The 13,373-nt window shown below is 56.0% G+C and overlaps 1 protein-coding gene across 2 annotated transcripts in view; it reads left to right on the forward strand.

Moving 5' to 3' along the window:
- LOC147099711 (circularly permutated Ras protein 1-like) overlaps window positions 1–13,373 on the forward strand; it is a 166,732-nt gene that overhangs the window by 132,044 nt on the left and 21,315 nt on the right. For both annotated transcript variants that reach the window (XM_085969104.1, XM_085969105.1), the window contains exon 18: window positions 7,342–7,482. In XM_085969104.1, the coding sequence (XP_085825230.1) occupies window positions 7,342–7,482 (141 nt within the window). The remainder of the gene's footprint in view (window positions 1–7,341; window positions 7,483–13,373) is intronic.

The following is a 13,373-nucleotide window of genomic DNA, read 5'->3' on the forward strand; positions in this document are numbered from 1 at the left end:
AATGGTGGTGCACCATTAAACAACTAACGGAAAGAGGAGGCTTCATGAATATCCCCATCCTCAATGATGGTGGAGCCCAGCATGTGAGTGCAAAAGACAAGGCTGAAGCGTTTGCAACCATCTTCAGCCAGAAGTGCCGAGTGGATGATCCATCTCAGCTTCCTCCCGAGGACCCACCATCAAAGAAGCTAGTCTTTAGCCAATTCAATTCACTCCATGTGATATCAAGAAACGGCTGAGCGCACTGGATACAGTAAAGGCAATGGGCCCCGACAACATCCTGGCTATCGTGCTGATGACTTGTGCTCCAGAACTAGCCGTGCCTCTAGCCAAGCTGTTCCAGTACAGCTACAACACTGGCATCTACCTGACAATGTGGAAAACTGCCCAGGTATGTCCTGTCCACAAAAAGCAGGACAAATCCAACCCGGCCAATTACTGCCCCATCAGTCTACTCTCAATCATCAACAAAGTGAAGAAAGGTGTCATCGACAGTGCTATCAAGCGGCACTTACTCACCAATAACCTGCTCACTGATGCCTAGTTTGGGTTCCGCCAAGACCACTCGGCTCCCGACCTCATTACAGCCTTGGTCCAAACATGGAGCCCTAGTAAAACTGAAGTCAATGGGAATCGGGTGGGGGGGGAATGCTCCACAGGCTGGAGTCATACCTAGCACAAAGGAAGATGGTTGTGGTGGTTGAAGGTCAATTAGCACAGCCCCAGGACATCGCTGCAGGAGTTCCTCAGGGCAGTGTCCTAGGCCCAACCATCTTTAGCTGCTTCATCAATGATCTTCCCTCCAACATACGGTCAGAAATGGGGATGTTCGCTGATCACTGCACAGTGTTCAGCGCCATTCACAACTCCTCAGATAATGAAGCAGTCCATGCCCGCATGCAACAAGACCTGGACGACGTTCAGGCTTGGGCTGATAAGTGGCAGGTAACATTCGTGCCACAGAAGTGCCAGGCAATGACTATCTCCAACAAGCGAGAGTCTAACCCCCTCCGCTTGATATTCAATGGCATTACCATCGCCGAATCCCCCACCATCAACATCCTAGGGGGTCACCATTGACCAGAAACTTAACTGAACCAGCCACATAAATACAGTGGCAACAAGAGCAGGTCAGAGGCTAGGTATTCTGCGGCGAGTGTCTCACCTCCTGATTCCCCAAAGCCTTTCCACTATCTACAAGGCACAAGTCAGGAGTGTGATGGAATACTCTCCACTTACCTGGATGAGTGCAACTCCAATAACACTCAAGAAGCTGATACAAACATGTACAGCAGGCACCTCAAAGCACTGGAGAGGTACCACCAACGGTGCCTCCGCAGAATCCTGCAAATTCATTGGCAGGATAGGCACACCAACATCAGTGTTCTTGCTCAGGCCAACATCCCCAGCATCGACGCTTTGACCACGCTCAATCAGCTCCGATAAACGGGTCACATTGTCCGCATGCCCGATACGAGACTCCCAAAACAAGCGCTCTACTCGGAGCTCCGGCACGGCAAGAGAGCCCCAGGTGGGCAGAGGAAATGCTTCAAGGACACCCTCAAAGTCTCCTTGAAAAAGTGTAACATCCCCATCGACACCTGGGAATCCCTAGCCCAAGACTGCATAAAGTGGAGGAGAAGCATCCGGGAAGGCGCCGAACACCCCAGACAGGATTTTCATTGGGCCATGGAGGCGGGATTGGAGGCGTGTGGGGGGTTAAACTGGTGGGCGGGCCCAACCCCACCTCCATCCCGCCTCCAAGCAATTTTAAATAATTCGTGTCTAGTGGTCCCGTCTCCAAGAGGCAGGATAGGCCGTTAAGGCCCTTAACAAGCACTAAATTGCCTCTATAATGCCAATTTGATATGCCTTTGCGATTTTAACCCGTTTCCCACATGAAACACGCCTGTTTTGAAACATGACGGTGAAACCTGGCAGGAGCACAATTGGATTGCTGACTCTCAGCTGCAGGTCAACCATTAAATAGTAGATTTGATCAGCCATCATTTGCAGGTGGCAGGACTTTGTAGTCTCAGGTCGGGGGAACTTTTAGCAGGCATAACCACAGCTGTGGAAGTTTGGAGCCTGACACCCATCTCCAGTGTGACCTCCTGGGAAACCCTTCTCACCACCTTCACTGAGCGCTTCCTCAACTGAGGCATATACCAGAAGCATGGGAGCCATTTATTTCCTTCCCTTCTGGGCATTAGATGAGGACGAAGACCAGCTGCGGCACCAGCAGAACCATGAACAACAGCAGCACCAACAACAGCAGCACCAGCAAGAGCGCCAAGCTGCTGCTCACCCACCTAAAGATGCACAGGCCAGAAGGGGCCAGCGCCTGGAAGCCCGTCGGCGCAGGAGATACCCCCCCAAACAGGGTCTACAGACATGTCAGTTACCTCAACATGTCTGAGCAGCAGTGCCAATGGCGGCTCCGACTTTCGCGAGTGGTAGTGGGTGACATCTGCGCAATGCTACAACAATACCTGCAGCCCAGAGGACCAGGTGGACACCCCTTACCAGTGGCCGTCAAAGTCACCACCACACTCAACTTTTTTGCCTCTGGCTCCTTCCCAGGGATCAGCAGCAGACATCAGCGGCATCTCCCAGGCGGCCGCACACAAATGCATTACGCAGGTAACCGATGCCCTCTTTGCCATCGCGCACAATCACATCCATTTCACCAAGGATCAAGCAAGTGTCACGGCGCGTGCGATTGGATTTGCTAATCAGGCAGGCTTTCCAAGGGTGCAGGGCGTCGTTGACTGCGCACATGTGGCCCTTAGGGCACCCCATCGCAATCCAGGTATTTTTGTCAACCGCAAGGGCTTCCACTCCCTCAACGTTCAGCTGGTGTGTGACCACAGGAAGGAAATTTTGCATGTTTGTGCCAAGTACCCTGGCAATTGCCATGACTCCTTCATACTGCACCAGTCTAGTGTGCCTCCGCTATTCAGTCCTCCAGACCAACTTAAAGGATGGCTACTTGGAGACAAGGGCTATCCCCTGAGGACGTGGCTAATGATGCTGTTGAGGAGGCCATCCAACGAAGCTGAGGAGAGCTACAACTCCAGCCACATGTCCACCAGAACCATAATCAAGCAAACCATCGGTTTGCTGAAGATGCGCTTCAGATGCCTGGATAGATCAGGTGGAGCCCTGCAGTACTCAGCAGCCAGGGTCTCCAGAATCGTCGTGGTTTGCTGTGCACTGCACAACATGGCACACGTCGTGGCTTGCAGATTCCTGAGGACCAAGTGGCTCTTCACATATCCTCCTCAGATGAGGAGGAGGAGGAGAGCGAAAACGAACATCTTGCAGAGGCCCATCAACCAGCGGCAGCAGTACACGAGAACATAGCTGCCCAGGATGCAAGGAACGCACGCCTCTTGGCCAGATTCGCTTAGCCTAGCCACTCAAGCACTTTTGCCTCGCAGCTTCTTACCTGAGCATCGACAATGGCCAAGTACCAGCTGATTCCTAGCAATTTGACCACCATACTGACAATTGCAAGTAATCCTAAGCCCTCAATGTGGAAGTCCCATTCGCGAAATGACACATGCCACAACTACAGCAGTAGCCATCAGATTTTTTATTTACATTATTCATCTGATGGCTTTTCCACATAAAACATAAAACTTCACCCAAGTGACTACCCTTGTGACTATTTGTGCAGTATCTTTCTCTTACGCCTGCTCCTACGTGGTGCTTCCCCTGTGGCTTCTGCAGATGTGGAGGCCCCTTGCTCACTTTCCTGCTGCTCCTGTCTCGACACATTTGGCGGGTGTCCTCTGGAGTGGCGAACCTGTGAGGGCACGTCAACAGTCTGCTGATCCTGCGGCTGTGCAGGGGTTGAGATGCCGATCTCAGTTGGGTGTGGACTCTGGTGGGGCTCTGACCGAGGGCTCTGCAGTGGCATGGAAGTGTGAGCGCTTGGAGAGGAGCCCCCACTTCCTTGATGTCTGCCACCAACTTCCCTCTCATGGGTCAGGTCCCCCTCAGCACTTGCAAGTGGCTTGAGAGCACCTTGCTGCACATCAGGGGGGCCATGGGGACCCATATCTGCACTGGCAGTCCTACTCAGAAGGACTTCCATGAAGGTCTGGTTTCTCTGTTCAATAGATGACCATCGCTCCTCCAGAGATGTCATTCTATTCAGAACACTTACCATGTTTTCTGCACTCTGGCGACTTATCACCTCCATGGAGGTTGCCATCCTTTCCATGGTGATGCGTTCATGCGCCAATGACTCCACAAAGCCTCTGCTCGTGTTCGCTATGGACTCCTCCATTCGCTCCACACTCGCAGCGATCCTGGAGACAAAACCTGCCAGAGACTCCTGCATCTGTTCCTGGAGTTCCAGCACCGCTGATCTTGTGGATGGACCCAGAGGCAGAGAGTCGACATGCAGCTGAGCCGAGCTGGCAATGTCCTGCGCCCTCCGACTAGGACTCTCCACTGCTGTCCCTGTCTCCACAATCTGCTGATGCTCACTTGTGAGCTGTGATACACCAGGTGACAACACTACGCTATGTCCCGAAGGTCCCACCGAGGTGTGAGTGTCTGCGCTGGTGCTGGGTGTGCTTAATTCTGCTGACGCTGCGCCCTCAGAGGTTGCAGCTTCCTCTGAGGAGTCTTGATGTTCAGCCTCCTGGCTAGTGGGGATGGGTGCTTGCGATGGTCCTGTGGGGGAGTAAAGGAAAGAATCAGAGCTGTGATGCCAAGGTTACATGCACATTGCATATTGCAGATGATCATTAGTACATCTGTTAGAGCTTCAGAATCATTATCAGCGACTCATGCAATGTCAATGAGAGAGATGGAAAACTATTCTGTCACCAGCTTGCTGTGATGCACCCCTCTGTCCGTCCCCCACTTGCGCATCTTCCTCCACTCTTACGATCTCCAGGACCGCCTCCTTCCAGGGGGTGAGGTGGGCTAGTGAGGGTGGCCCTCCTCCTGTCCACACTCTTTCTCTCGTATTGTGAGCTCTCTTTTCCTGCAATGAGGGAGACAAGTGGAGATTGAGTGAGAATGAAGGGGTAAGTGTAGAGATTCCATAGCATAGATACTTAGAAGGAGACAAAGATGGAGTGAGGTGGCAAGACCAAGGGCCCTTCCTGTGTGTTGTCAGTTGTTTTCATAGCATCACAGTGATAGGGAGTGTGAGGGCTGCATAGTCGAATAGTTAGGTGAATGTGACCATAGAGAGAGAGGGAATGGGTAAGGGTGCATGGATATCAGTGTCAAGTGGGATGTGGAGGAAGAGATTACTAAAGCTGAGTGCTGGTGAGGAGAGGCAATGGGGATCAGATTGAGGGTGATGGGAAATTCATACTCACTTTTCCAGTGCTGCGGGTTACCGATAAGGAGTTGACCTCCTCTGCCACTTGCAGCCACACAGCCTTGGTCTGCTGGGGAGGCTTCTTCCTCCCGGAAGAAGGGAAGAGCACCTTATAAGCTCTTGCTCCCTCCACTAAAGCCTACAGGGCAACGTCGTCAAATCTTGGAGCAGACCTCGGTCATTCATTGGCCAATATGACTCCCGGTCCCTGTAGCAGCAAAGGCCAAAAGGGTGGCAGTCTGCAGGAGAAGCAAGGCTTGTTGCAGACCTTAAATGCAGCAGCAATGATGACGTCATCGGAGGCGACTTTCAGACTGGAAAAACTCATTTGCCATGGATTCCCACACGCTGGAACTCAATTGGCCAAGTTAAATTGGCATCAATCTCCCACATCGAATTAGATTCGTGTGGATAACACAAAATGCGGATTACACGACCCCAACCCGCCCCTGAATTAAAATCCAGCCCCTCGAGTCTCTTCACTGGGAGCAAGCGGAAGCCAAGCGCAGGCAGCGCAGGGAGCGCACGTCAACCGAAGCACCCCACCCACCTGCCCCTTCAACCACCGTCTGCCCCACCTGTGACAGAGACTGTAGGTCCCGCATTGGACTCTCAGTCACCTGCGAACTCATTTTTAATGTGGAAGCAAGTCATCCTCGGTTCAGAGGGACTGCCTAAGAAGACGACTTTGGAAACAGAACTTGCTGTTTTGCTAACCTCTTCTTGTACTGTTGCTTGTCCCGCGCCATCAATGCTGCTGCTCATTTACTTTGAGACTCATAACTGCCATGGTAGCCATTAGCTAGACGCCTGAATGCTCTGTGCATGCTTCATAAATGGGATGATAACACTGTATTCCATTGGATAAGCTGGCTGCAGACTAGGGCCTGGAGTTTCCACTCCAGCACAACTTGCCCGAAATGAGCCAAACCAGCAGAAAACATCGCAGAATTTCAAGCGCAAGTTACATCCAATGCAAATCAAGTTCCTGTGATCTTTTGTACTTGCTTAAAAACATCGCGCTAGAAGCCAGCCCCACCCACAAAACTGGCCCAGATTGAATTAATTACCCTAGCGGGTTTCCGCTAATTGCGCCCGTTTGCGGGCTTTTGAGGAGGTTCTTAAAATTAAGCTGGTTTATTAGGTGCAAGGACACTAATAGGCAGATTTTATAAACTTTTAAATATTAAAAAATACTGAATTTACTAAGAAACTGACCACTGTATGCAATGAAGCTATTAAATGGTTCTGTAAAGTTTTAAAATCTAGCTACTCACAGGTAGTGGACGAGACACTGATTAAAATGCTTAGTTTTTGTGATAAACCCATTTTCAGCTGCATTAAAACTGTACCAAGCTACCACTCTTAAATATATCAAGGAATATTTTTAATGCCTGATTCACTGGTTCACCGGCGAGTTTACGTTTGGCGATAGGCAAATGAATTTGAGCGGAAACTTGAACAAAAAATTCATTTGCAAAAACGAGTGCAATTTTCAGCACAGTTTGCGCTCGGATTGCCAATTGTGTCCAAGGCGGAAACGGTACCCCAATACAACAATGAAATAGCACCAGGCTCTTGTCAGTGTTCCTGTCCGTGCACCCGCGTGTTCCTGTCCGTGTACCCGCGTGTTCCTGTCCGTGTACCCGCGTGTTCCTGTCCGTGTACCCGCGTGTTCCTGTCCGTGTACCCGCGTGTTCCTGTCCGTGTACCCGCGTGTTCCTGTCCGTGTACCCGCGTGTTCCTGTCCGTGTACCCGCGTGTTCCTGTCCGTGTACCTGCGTGTTCCTGTCCGTGTACTCGCGTGTTCCTGTCCGTGTACCCGCGTGTTCCTGTCCGTGTACTCGCGTGTTCCTGTCCGTGTACCCGCGTGTTCCTGTCCGTGTACCCGCGTGTTCCTGTACCTGTCAGTGTTCCTGCGTGGTCCTGTTCCTGCATTACTCCTGCCAATGTAGCTGAGTGAGATGATGAGTTTGTTTTTTTATTTCTAGTGCCATTGTTAAGAGCCATATAAACCTCAGCGTTCTACAGATTCACACTGCACAGATCAGTGCTCGCTTAGCAATGGAGGGCAGGATGCACGATGCTCGGAAGGAGGCCCTGGCTCAGAAGGAACTCATAGAAGAAATACTGTGAGTAGAACAACTACAACCCTCCTGCTGTATTGTGGGGGTGGGGGATGGAGGAGAGAGATGGGGAGGGTCGGAGGGAGAGGGTGTCGGTCTCCTCCATTCACTGCCTCCTTCCTCATGTTGTACCCCCTCTGGGACTGTGTTAGTGACACTCTTGAGATATTCATGGATGAATAGCTTGTCAGTTGTGGGGAAGTGAAGGTTGCAGTAGTGGTGAGAGCAGGAAGTGCAGAGTATGTGAGTAGAAGAGATGGGGGGACGTGTAGGAGAGCGAAGGTAAGTGGGGAAGGGGTGAGTAGTGAGGCTACAGTTGGTGCAGGTGTGAGGAGAGAGTAATTGAGGTGATGGGAAAGATTCTTACCTTGACTTGTCCTGACAGTTATGCTCCTGGCATTGTCCACCTGTGCGACCGGTTCCCACCAGCAGGGCAGTGATGCCTGCCGGTTCACCCCCAGAGGGACCGGGATCTCCCTCCTGTCCACCCCCGGGGAATGGGATCTCCCTCCTGTCCACCCCGGGGGACGGGATCTCCCTCCTGTCCACCCCCGGGGAATGGGATCTCCCTCCTGTCCACCCCGGGGGACGGGATCTCCCTCCTGTCCACCCCGGGGGACGGGATCTCCCTCCTGTCCACCCCCGGGGAATGGGATCTCCCTCCTGTCCACCCCCGGGGAATGGGATCTCCCTCCTGTCCACCCCCGGGGAATGGGATCTCCCTCCTGTCCACCCCGGGGGACGGGATCTCCCTCCTGTCTACCCCGGGGGACGGGATCTCCCTCCTGTCCACCCCGGGGGACGGGATCTCCCTCCTGTCCACCCCCGGGGAATGGGATCTCCCTCCTGTCCACCCCGGGGGACCGGGATCTCCCTCCTGTCCACCCCCGGGGAATGGGATCTCCCTCCTGTCCACCCCGGGGGAACGGGATCTCCCTCCTGCTCTACCCCGGGGGACGGGATCTCCCTCCTGCTCTACCCCGGGGGACGGGATCTCCCTCCTGCTCTACCCTGGGGGAATGGGATCTCCGTCCTGTCCACCCCCGGGGGAACGGGATCTCCGTCCTGTCCACCCCCGGGGAATGGGATCTCCCTCCTGTCCACCCCGGGGGACGGGATCTCCCTCCTGTCCACCCCGGGGGAACGGGATCTCCGTCCTGTCCACCCCCGGGGAATGGGATCTCCCTCCTGTCCACCCCCGGGGGAACGGGATCTCCGTCCTGTCCACCCCCGGGGAATGGGATCTCCCTCCTGTCCACCCCGGGGGACGGGATCTCCCTCCTGTCCACCCCGGGGAATGGGATCTCCCTCCTGTCCACCCCGGGGGACGGGATCTCCCTCCTGTCCACCCCCGGGGAATGGGATCTCCCTCCTGTCCACCCCGGGGGAACGGGATCTCCCTCCTGCTCTACCCCGGGGGACGGGATCTCCCTCCTGCTCTACCCTGGGGGAACGGGATCTCCCTCCTGTCCACCCCCGGGGAATGGGATCTCCCTCCTGTCCACCCCGGGGGATGGGATCTCCCTCCTGTCCACCCCCGGGGGAACGGGATCTCCGTCCTGTCCACCCCCGGGGGAACGGGATCTCCGTCCTGTCCACCCCCGGGGGAACGGGATCTCCGTCCTGTCCACCCCCGGGGGAACGGGATCTCCGTCCTGTCCACCCCCGGGGGAACGGGATCTCCGTCCTGTCCACCCCCGGGGGAACGGGATCTCCGTCCTGTCCACCCCAGGGGAACGGGATCTCCCTCCTGCCCAACCCAGGGGAACGGGATCTCCCTCCTGTCCACCCCCGGGGGAACGGGATCTCCGTCCTGTCCACCCCCGGGGAATGGGATCTCCCTCCTGTCCACCCCGGGGGACCGGGATCTCCCTCCTGTCCACCCCCGGGGAATGGGATCTCCCTCCTGTCCACCCCGGGGGAACGGGATCTCCCTCCTGCTCTACCCCGGGGGACGGGATCTCCCTCCTGCTCTACCCTGGGGGAACGGGATCTCCCTCCTGTCCACCCCCGGGGAATGGGATCTCCCTCCTGTCCACCCCGGGGAATGGGATCTCCCTCCTGTCCACCCCGGGGGAACGGGATCTCCCTCCTGCTCTACCCCGGGGGACGGGATCTCCCTCCTGCTCTACCCTGGGGGAACTGGATCTCCCTCCTGTCCACCCCCGGGGAATGGGATCTCCCTCCTGTCCACCCCGGGGGATGGGATCTCCCTCCTGTCCACCCCAGGGGATGGGATCTCCCTCCTGTCCACCCCCGGGGAATGGGATCTCCCTCCTGTCCACCCCGGGGGATGGGATCTCCCTCCTGTCCACCCCAGGGGACGGGATCTCCATCCTGTCCACCCCCGGGGGAACGGGATCTCCATCCTGTCCACCCCAGGGGAACGGGATCTCCCTCCTGCCCAACCCAGGGGAACGGGATCTCCCTCCTGTCCACCCCCGGGGGAACGGGATCTCCGTCCTGTCCACCCCCGGGGGAACGGGATCTCCGTCCTGTCCACCCCAGGGGAATGGGATCTCCCTCCTGCCCGACCCAGGGGGGACGGGATCTCCCTCCTGCCCAACCCAGGGAGGAATGGGATCTCCCTCCTGCTCTCCCCCGGGGGAACGGGATGTCCCTCCTGCCCAACCCCGGGGGAACGGGATCTCCGTCCTGTCCACCCCCGGGGGAACGGGATCTCCGTCCTGCTCTACCCTGGGGGGACCGGGATCTCCCTCCTGCTCTACCCCAGGGGAACGGGATCTCCCTCCTGTCCACCCCCGGGGGAACGGGATCTCCGTCCTGTCCACCCCCGGGGGAACGGGATCTCCCTCCTGCTCTCCCCCGGGGGAACGGGATGTCCCTCCTGCCCAACCCCGGGGGAACGGGATCTCCGTCCTGTCCACCCCCGGGGGAACGGGATCTCCCTCCTGCTCTCCCCCGGGGGAACGGGATGTCCCTCCTGCCCAACCCCGGGGGAACGGGATCTCCCTCCTGTCCACCCCCGGGGGAACGGGATCTCCCTCCTGTCCACCCCCGGGGGACCGGGATCTCCCTCCTGCTCTACCCCAGGGAACGGGATCTCCCTCCTGCCCAACCCAGGGGAACGGGATCTCCCTCCTGTCCACCCCCGGGGGAACGGGATCTCCGTCCTGTCCACCCCCGGGGGAACGGGATCTCCCTCCTGTCCACCCCCGGGGGAACGGGATCTCCCTCCTGCCCAACCCAGGGGAACGGGATCTCCCTCCTGTCCACCCCCGGGGGAACGGGATCTCCCTCCTGTCCACCCCCGGGGGAATGGGATCTCCCTCCTGCTCTCCCCCGGGGGAACGGGATGTCCCTCCTGCCCAACCCCAGGGGAATGTGATCTCCCTCCTGCCCAACCCCAGGGGAATGTGATCTCCCTCCTGCCCAACCCAGGGGAATGGGATCTCCCTCCTGTCCACCCCGGGGGAACGGGATCTCCTTCCTGCCCAACCCAGGGGGAACGGGATCTCCTTCCTGCCCAACCCAGGGGGAACAGGATCTCCCTCCTGTCCAACCCAGGGAGGAATGGGATCTCCCTCCTGCTCTCCCCCGGGGGGAACGGGATCTCCCTCCTGCTCTCCCCCGGGGGGAACGGGATCTCCTTCCTGCCCAACCCAGGGGGAACGGGATCTCCTTCCTGCCCAACCCAGGGGGAACAGGATCTCCCTCCTGTCCAACCCAGGGAGGAATGGGATCTCCCTCCTGCTCTACCCCGGGGGAACGGGATCTCCCTCCTGTCCAACCCAGGGAGGAACGGGTTCTCCCTCCTGCTCTCCCCCGGGGATAACGGGATCTCCCTCCTGCCCAACCCAGGGGGAATGGGATCTCCCTCCTGTCCAACCCAGGGAGGAACGGGATCTCCCTCCTGCTCTCCCCCGGGGGGGAACAGGATCTCCCTCCTGCTCTACCCAGGGAGGAACGGGATCTCCCTCCTGCTCTCCCCTGGGGGGAATGGGATCTCCCTCCTACCCAACCCAGGGGAATGGGATCTCCCTCCTGTCCAACCCAGGGAGGAACGGGATCTCCCTCCTGCCCAACCATGGGGTGGAGGGGGGGGGAACAGGATCTTCCTTCTGCCGACTGCCTAGACCAGGGCCTCCAAAGCAGCATCGGAGAGCCTGGGCCCTGAGGGCTGGGACTTGTAGAAAAAGGCAGGACGTGTGGTTCTAGCTCGGCGTTTCGACAACAATGAACTTTCCTAATGCAGCAGCATGACCCTTGATAATGAGGTCCCTTCACCCACATGTGCATCACTTTCAGTGAAATGGAATTTCTGGACCAATATTTCAGCTTTATGTGGCAGCAGTTTGAGCTTGAGGGAATGGTCTCTGCTGTCACTCATCCTAAGGCTGCCTGCCAGCATTTGATGACTTTTATGAGTGCCCCACATGCAGATCATTGACTCCTTCACATTAGTTGCATGTGTTGACTTGCTATGTTAAAGGCGCTCTATAAATGCAAGTTGTTGTTGTGTCAGCAGCTGCTAAGCACGTTCTTTAGTGAGACCATACCTTGAGTAATGTGTGCAGTTTTGGTCACCTTATCTGAGGAAGGATGTTCTTGCCATGGAGGGAGTGCAGCGAAGATTCACCAGACTGATACCTGGGATGGCAGGAATGACGTATGAGGAGAGATTGGGTCGATTAGGTTTATATTCGCTAGAGTTTAGAAGAATGAGAGGGGATCTCATTGAAACTTACAAAATTCTAACAGGACTAGACAGACTACATGCAGGAAGGATGTTCCCAATGGCGGGGGAGTCCAGAACCAGGGGTCACAGTCTAAGGATAAGGGGTAAGCCATTTAGGACTGAGATGAGGAGGAATTTCTTCACCCAGAGAGTGGTGAACCTGTGGAATTCTCTACCACACCAGGCAGTTGAGGCCAATTCATTAAATATATTCAAGAAGGAGTTAGATATATTTCTTAAGGCTAAAGGGATCAAGGGATATGGGGAGAAAGCAGGGACAGGGTACTGAATTTGGATGATCAGCCATGATCTCATTAAATGGCGGAACAGGCTCGAGGGGCCGAATGGCCTACTTCTGCTCCTATCTTCTATATTTCTATATATGTTTCCCAATGATTCCAACCAATCTTTCTGCTCAGTAATCATCATTTTACTGGCTGGGTGGGAGAGATGAGAATGGGTGGTCTCAGTCTTCTGCTACAGTGCTCCCTGCTCCTTGTCCCTCATCTGTGCGTCACCCAATAGACTGCGCTCCACCTCACTATTGAAATCACTGAGCTAGGTGATATACCTATCAATTCATCCAATGAAAAGCGACGAGTTAAGAAAGTAACTATAGGTTTTTATTGGCTAAATAACAGAGCCCACCCTCGTGGGTGATCGGATCCAACAAGGAGGAATACCAGCCAGTCGACCACCTTTATACCTGGGCAAGTAGGCGGAGCTATGGGCGGAGTCAGCAGCGGTCAGCCCAGGTATAACAGCGTGGCAAGAGGCGACCTCGTGTAGTGATACAACAGTGTAAACAGTGATAACCATAGTGTAACGGTAGTGAACGATAAAAGTGGTTTACCACATTCACCCCTTGTTTAGATTTGAGTCCGGCGGGGTGAAGTGTACTACCAGTTCGGGTATGTCAGTCTGTCCAGAGGCCTCGTAAGTCTTTCTGATCGGCGCAGCAGCGGCGGCGGTGTTCCAGTCTCCGGTGTTAATGCTGGTGTCTGCGTGGTTGACGAAGGCTCGTGGGGTTCCGGCATGCCGTCTACCTGGGCTGGATTTGGGGGGGTGGTGGGGGGTAACGGTGGTGTCTCAGGGGTGCCCGAGGGTGCAAGGTCTCGTAAGGAGACTGTGTCCTCCCGCCCGTCTGGGTATGCCACGTAGGCGTACTGGGGGCTGGCGTGCAGGAGGACCACCCTCT

This window comes from Somniosus microcephalus, chromosome 28 (genome assembly GCF_052327205.1).
Source record: "Somniosus microcephalus isolate GS21.2 chromosome 28, FLI_Smic_1.0, whole genome shotgun sequence".
Classification (NCBI taxonomy): Eukaryota; Metazoa; Chordata; class Chondrichthyes; order Squaliformes; family Somniosidae; genus Somniosus; species Somniosus microcephalus.